Consider the following 7,687-nt stretch of genomic DNA (forward strand, 5'->3'; position numbering starts at 1 on the left):
TATAAATTTTCGGTTAATGAAAGCTATATAATTTTTCATTCATGTACAAAACAACGGTTAATTCATTTACTAGAAACATATTCACAATCTTTTATGTGCATGCAATTAGCTATACCTAACATAGATGTATAAGCAACTCTTTGGGACATTTCATCGAACACTTTACATGCCTCCTTGAGATCTCGACATTCCAAAATTCAAAACACAAACAAATTCACATTCATTAATTAGTTTTCAAAAGATATAAAACTTGAATATCCAATATCATATTAAATTTTCATAATGAGAAAGATCGTAACTTTAAGATCAAAAGAAGTAAAGGAGTAGCAACACCATGTGAAGATGAAAAACTTAAAAATCCTTAAGAACGTCTCAAAAAGAACACAATTTCTATATATAGTATACACACAAGTCCCAATAATTTCCCTCAAAATATACACATACCAGTTTCAACAGGTCAAAAATAGTCTGCATCGAGAATCCAAGGAAAAAATAAAATAAAATAAAATCTTTTTAAAATACAATTTATATGACCAATAATCAGCCAACCTGCTGATTCTCCAAAGCAATAGCATCTCTCACCATTTCAAGAACCTCACTCATTGTTGGCCTCATCTTCGGATCTTTCTCCAAACATTTCTTGGCAATTAAAGTCACCTTCTGCATCGATCTCTCTGAATACCCTTGGAGCCTCGGGTCAACTATTAGTTTTGACTTTTCTGCCCCTGCGTAGCAGCATACCAACCTCAAGCATTGGGAATTGTTCTCAGGGTTATTTCGGGTAATTGGAGGTCGACCTGTGATGAGCTCTTCAAGAAAGATACCATAGCTCCATACATCAACCTTAGATGTCAGTCGACCCGTTTGAACATATTCTGGAGCTGCATATCCTTTTGTTCCTACCACCTAAATAAATTTCCATCATATTAGAAAAATCACAAAAACGAAAAAGTATTTTGGATTTTAGCAACAAAATTGACGCATTAGAAAATGATCATATACATATATATACCATTGTTGAGACATGTGTACGTCCATCTTGTGGGCCATCTCTAGCAAATCCAAAGTCACAAAGCTTCGCATTCCAATTGTTATCTAAAAGAATATTTGAGGGTTTAAAGTCCCTAAAGACTATCTGTAATTAATAACAACATCAAGTCAATTGATGCAACAAAAAATAAGAACACAAGGATTTAACGTGGTTCAGACAATCACCAGGGGGATGTAGGATTTCATAGAAGGGTGTCACAGGATTTTATAGCAGGGGTGTCACAGATAAATTTTAGTAGTGTCACGACAATAGAAAAAAAAAATTCGAAAATTTTTGCACTGCTTCCGAAAAAGCAGGCGTTGTCGATGCCACTACGGGCACCATAGTAAAACCGCCGTCAATCAGGCAATCAGGTCAAATTATAGATCAGTCTCCACAACTCAACAATACATATAAAAGTGGTATTTAAAGGAATACTTTACCTTTGCGTTGTGTAAGTGTTCCAAACCCGTAGCGGCATCTTTAGCTATGTTTAGTCTCCTTCCCCATGAGAGAGGTTGATTTGAGTTAGGTGCTAGATGACCATCTAAGCTTTTTTTAGGCATATATTCATACACCAAAAGCAACTGGCTATCTTCATTACAAAACCCAATTAGCTTCACAAGGTTATCATGGTTAATTTCCCCAAGAACATTCACTTCAGTCAACCATGTTCTATAACCCTATTACCCAAAAAGTACAACATTCATTAAACATTTAAAGTTTTAAACTACAAATGTTACTATATAAGGAAAGTTTTAAGGAAGACTCGCCTGTTGTCCTGGTTTAATTTGCTTCACAGCCACCTCAATATGAAAGGACCGATGTTGTAAGCTTTTCACTGTGCCTTTATATACAATCGCAAATCCACCCTCGCCGATTTTGTTAGAAATGTGAAACTCTTTAGTGGCTGTTTTAAGTTCGGAAAGTGTGAAATTCCGAAGTGTTAGGCTTACGTTTAGATTCGGGGCAACTGTTTGATTCATTCGTGAAGCATCAACAAATCGGGAATTTGCAGTATGAAAGACATCAACTGTTGTGGTTTCTCGTACATCTTGTACATATGGAAAAGAGAAACATCGGAAATGGAAAACCATTGTTTTGAGCCTTGAGTCGCATGAGAGAAAGGTGTTCTTGTTGACTATCTGTCCATATCCACGATGAGCTTTACAGATTTGGCTGTAGTAAGAAGAGAATCACGAATAAGAACATTATGATTTATATACTAAATAGACTTTTCCCCAAAATAGAAATGGACTTTTTGATTGAAAATCTATGGATAGCGAATAAGAGTTCAGAGATCTAATTAGTCAAACAGATAATCCAACTAACGGATGCTAAAAACAACAATCAGAGAAACCCTAAAATCGTTAACCAGATCAAATCAATGACCCAGTCATACCCAAGTGAAATCGATTTATAAAACAATCAGCGAATTCGACTTAAACCCACATGCGATTTCCAGAAAAAGGAAGGATTTTTTTCGAACCTGGAAGCTCAAGAGCTGGAATCGCCATGATCTTCAGAGCTTCCCATCTGAAGAGGGGAGCGAGAAATGTTCATTAAAGAGAGCAATGAAAGTCTACCCAGAACAGAAGTGAAGGAAAAATGTTAAATTTCGAAGTGAATTTCTCTCTAGATTCGAAGTTTGAAATAATTAGCATATATGGGAGACAAATAAAATAAAAAAAAAATTGTTTTGAAGAAACCCAGAAACGATGGTATGAACTATGAATGATTAGGGGAAGGTTCGTTAAAAGAATCGGGTATTTGAGGACACGGTCAATTATTTAACATAGGATTCATCTTATTCTTTATAAATTCTTCGTTGGTCGCGGAGGGTGCGCGTAAAACTCATCTCCGTCAACGACCAACAAGAAGATGGTATGAATTCACTTTGTATGTTTTTATTTATGTTACAAGATATAAGACATGAATCCATAAATTTATCAATAAATTACCACTATACAAATTAATATAGATCCTTTTTGTCTTCTTTTATAAATTAAATATGTGAATCTAGATTATCAATGATATAAATATGTGAATCTAGATTATCAGTGATAACGATCGTGAGATTTTATATATGAAAGTTGAGAACAATTCTATAGTGTTCCGTCATTTTAATAAAGAGAAATTGAGTGATGTAACTCATATGAATGAACTTTAAAAAAAAAAAAAAACAAACAAACAATATTTTTTAATTTTTGTAAAATGACAAATATTTTCGGAACAGGATATTACGGAGCTAACTCTGGGACACCGGGGTAAGATTCCAGAGAAGCGTTCCAAAACAGTCAAAATTATTATTTTATTTATTTATGGTTTTATATGTTTTTTTATATAAAATATATATATTGCAAAAAAATAGACAAAAATAATCCTCATGGTATGTATTTTTTTTGGGTTTTTGTCTAAACCTCAATTTTTTTTTTGTTCATTTTAACCATGTTTCTATGTAGTTTTAGTACCTCTAAAAGGGTTATTTCTATAAAAGACCATATATTCTGACTTTTTTTTCTTTTTGAACCTATTTTTTTTTTTTTGCGAAAAAGACTCAACTTTTATGTGTTACTTGTTATTTCAGACCTAGCAGGTCACCAATAGGTAAATTAGATATTTTTGTTTCATAAAAGACCCTATATTTTGTAGTTGTTTCTATTTTAGACCTAAAATGTTTTTTTTTTCAAAATAAACTCAACTTTAAAATTGGTTATATAATCTTCAAGATCAAATACATAAGGTATTTATTGACTACACCGAAAAAAAATGTATACATGTATACACTAAAAAATGTTATCTAATATATTATTTTTTGAGCGAATATAACCTAAAAGAATTACAAAATTTTATTTTTGTCTAAAAGATATAATTAAACTTTATCTTGGATATATATTATATCATTAAACATGATATATTGTTTATAGAAAATGTTATTATTACCGATAATAAAAAGTTTGATGTTAATTTGATATTTTTTGATAACATGGATAATACATGGCTAAGAAGAATCTTTTAGCATAATAACAAATTTTTTTATTTGTAGAAAAAAAAAATACCATATAATTTAACAAAATGTATACAAAATAATTTTTTTAGTTTGTCCATTATACGTATTTGGTGCGTTTGGACATATTTCCCTCTCTCACTTTTCTATATTATTTTTTTGGCTGAATTTTTTAATCAATTTTTTTAGAACAGTTAACAAACGTACTCATTATCATACTTCTAAACCAAAGTCATATAATATTTTATAGCATTAGCCCATTATTAAATAATATGTTATAATTATATCAAATAAATACATAAAATATTAATCCTAAACATTGTATTAGTTTTGTTTAGATATATAAGATTCAAGTTTAAGACTTTCTTAAAAAATGTTAACATCACATATGAATACATAAAACTATATTTTGGGAATGAAAGCGTTTGAGCATAAGTTGAAAAATCCAAATAACAAGAATGATGCACACTTAAATATCAAAATACGATGGTTGACATTATTAACAATGGTTGAAATGTGGTGAATGAGCAAAACTGACAAAACTATGAAATTTTGTTGTAGAGAAAAGAAAATTGAATAGTTGGCATACTACCTCATTTTATTAATCTATCTTATTTATACATGGTGTTTAGATCAATACATGGTGTTTGTATATCACTGTTATTGAATCTTAAGGATAATCATAATAATTACCAAAATAAAATTTAGGATTTTATTTTAATTTGAAAGGATATAATAACGTTTTTATGCATGAACGAAGTTAAGATTCATTAAATCGGTGTGGTTAAGTACCTTATACAACTAGTGTTAAAGGTTGTAACCAATTTTAAAGTTGAGTTTATTTTGAAATTAAAAAAAAACATTTTAGGTCTAAACTGGAAAAAGTACAAAATGTAGGGTTTTTTATGAAATGAAAATACTTGATTTCCCTTTTGGTAACCTGCTAGGGTCTAAAACAACAAGTAATAGATAAAAGATAGGTTTTTTTCGGAAAAGAAAAAAGTTTTAGGTCTAAAAAGAAAAAGAATCAAAATATAGGGTCTTTTATGGAAATAACTCCCCTCTAAAACTATAATACACTTACATATTTATTTTTTATTTTTCTTTCATTCTTTATCTATTTAAATAAATAAAAAATAATAGTAATCAACCCCTCTCTCTCTCTCAAAAGAACGCATTAATTAAGACACACACATATATACACATGAGGTGGAGTAAGAGAATCTAAACAAATTTTAACTAGTAATCAAGAACTCCACCTAAAAAGAGAGAAATGATCAGTTTTTTTGCTTCCACCATTTTCTAGATGTTGACATCACTAATCAAGAAGCTACAAAAACAGCCCTTTGTTCTTCACCATTTTATTTTTACCTATATTGCAATTCGAGTATACAAGAAATATTCCCATAATTTCGTTTGTTTGGTTACCTGCATACACACGTGGGAAGAAGGAGGGAATGATATTTCTGGTATGATTTTGCTGATATTATTGAATCTGAAATCGATTTTGTCTTTCGTTTCTGAAACTCAAGAACTGAAGAGCAAAATCGCAGATGCATCTTTCGTCTTACCCAACTACCACCACAAAGAAACAGACACACACACACTCACCTACCAATCATAGGTTATTGGAGGAACAAGGAGAGTTGGTAACCGGAGGATGAGGGGACGATTTTAGATCAACACATACCTTCTTGAAACAATTCATATTCACACATAAAACGCACATGTACAAACAAATCACTTTTTGGGGATGAACACATACACGTGGGTTTTTTTTTCATAAAGGATTTGAAGAACAAATGAATCATATTCAATTTCTGATTTTTTTAGTCACGTAAATGTTTCAGATTCATGAGTGTGAGTGTGTATTTTCTAGAACAAACCTAAAAAAATATTTTCTGCAAATGGTTTGTCTGTGAAGACGATGAAACTCAGGAAGCTTCATGGGTTCTTTTTTTAAAGAGAGAGAGAGAGAGAGAGAGAGAGAGAGAGAGAGAGAGTGTGTGTGTGTTCCCTTTTATTGTTTTAATTATTACAATATTAAAATAGATATTGAAAAATGTAAAAATAAAAATAAAAGGGTATAATATTCATTTTAGTTTTTGGATGAACCATTTCCACATGGAAACATGGCCAAAAGGACCATGAAACCAAAAAAGTCGAGCTTTGGACGAAAACCCAGAAAAATGCATAACATAGGGACCATTTTTGCAGTTTTGTCCAAAAAATAATAGTGCTTGGAATTTTTAAATCTACAAAAAATAATAATTACATAAAGTTAAATATGTTTTAAATAATATTACAACGTTCAAATGAACTCTTATTTTATCTTCGTACCCCAAAATTTCCCACCAATCTCTTGTGATATGATATGGTCCATGTTTTTGTTGAACCTTCTATCTTATATGATTTCCCCACGATTAACATCAAGGGTGATTTTGAAACTCTAAAGGGGGATTACATGAGTTGGTTTGGTACCATAATACTTGATACCCACTAGGAGTTTGTAGATGCAGGCTCTCATAGCTATAAACCAAGATTGGTATTCTGAATAATAGTTGTCCACCCAATGGCTATCGTATATAGTCATTTTAAATGTCTTGAAATCCAAAACACCCAAAAACTAGTGAGCATTCGGTATATTCATATGGATGTAAAGTTGCACAAACGGTTGAAATTAAGTTACTATCACATAACATTATATTATAAATAACTATTAAGTAGGCAATGCAATCGAAACAAAGTTATACCATATCACACTCAGACCAAGCTGGGTAAATGGATCCATCAGCTATGTTACTCCAGTCATATGCATATGTGCTGAAAGTTGTCGACACAAACGTCCACAAAGCATCATCCGATCTACGCTCTATCAACAATGAGATCCACATCATGACGTGTTGCCAATCAACAGATGTATACAATAAAGTAAGTATTGTTATTATAAGCTACTACGTAATAACCACATAATTATATAACTTACATCACATTCCAACCAGCCCGCGTGATTATCCCCATATAAGCGCCTCTAAAACTCAATCGTCTGTATAACATTGATAAAACAGTGTGAAAAAACATCGAAGCATATGGTTATTTATATATAGTATGAATGGTAGGGTCTAAAAGACTGTCCAACGAACAACATCTTTTTTCTTCATCTATATCCATGAGGACTTATACTATATGGATAGTGAGAATGACTAAGAAGTGTTGCAGGCATTTTGTATTCTTCTCAAGGAACCTCTTTTATATCCGACGAGTGTTTATATACAGATGGTTGCTTAGGTCCATCATTCAGCGGCTATTCTGGTGTACCTAACCCATACTCATGCACCCATAAGTCATTGTTGTCTATGGTACCAGCATCTTCCATGATAAGTGCATGTACAGTTCAATTGTATTTAATTATAAACGATTCAATAACGGCTATACCATAAAGGTAAATAAAGAATGTAAGGGAGTGATATAATTAACAATGTACCTCCACCCTCTTTGAGGTACCAACATGATCTCCGACAGTCTTATTAATAAGTTTTAGAAGCATGACTAAATTAGCGTCATGTTCTGCAAAACACATCTCATGTTCCCTCAACCACTCGCGACATTCACAAACCTCATTTTGTAAATCAAAAATAATTTGGTCCTTA

The 7,687-nt window shown here is 31.7% G+C and overlaps 1 protein-coding gene across 1 annotated transcript; it reads right to left on the minus strand.

The window, feature by feature from the left end:
• Window positions 1-343: 343 nt before the first annotated feature.
• On the minus strand, window positions 344-2,894 carry LOC145119918 (serine/threonine-protein kinase PCRK1-like). The gene is made up of 5 exons (XM_079055684.1): window positions 2,520-2,894; window positions 1,804-2,209; window positions 1,474-1,713; window positions 1,013-1,135; window positions 344-906 (listed from the first exon to the last, which is right to left on the minus strand). The coding sequence occupies exons 2-5, from the start codon at window positions 2,125-2,127 to the stop codon at window positions 541-543; spliced, it is 1,053 nt and encodes a 350-aa protein (XP_078911810.1). The 5' UTR covers window positions 2,128-2,209; window positions 2,520-2,894; the 3' UTR covers window positions 344-540.
• Window positions 2,895-7,687: the final 4,793 nt, after the last annotated feature.

This window comes from Lactuca virosa, chromosome 6 (assembly GCF_052849685.1).
Source record: "Lactuca virosa cultivar CGN04683 chromosome 6, Lactuca_virosa_CGN04683_v6, whole genome shotgun sequence".
Classification (NCBI taxonomy): domain Eukaryota; kingdom Viridiplantae; phylum Streptophyta; class Magnoliopsida; order Asterales; family Asteraceae; genus Lactuca; species Lactuca virosa.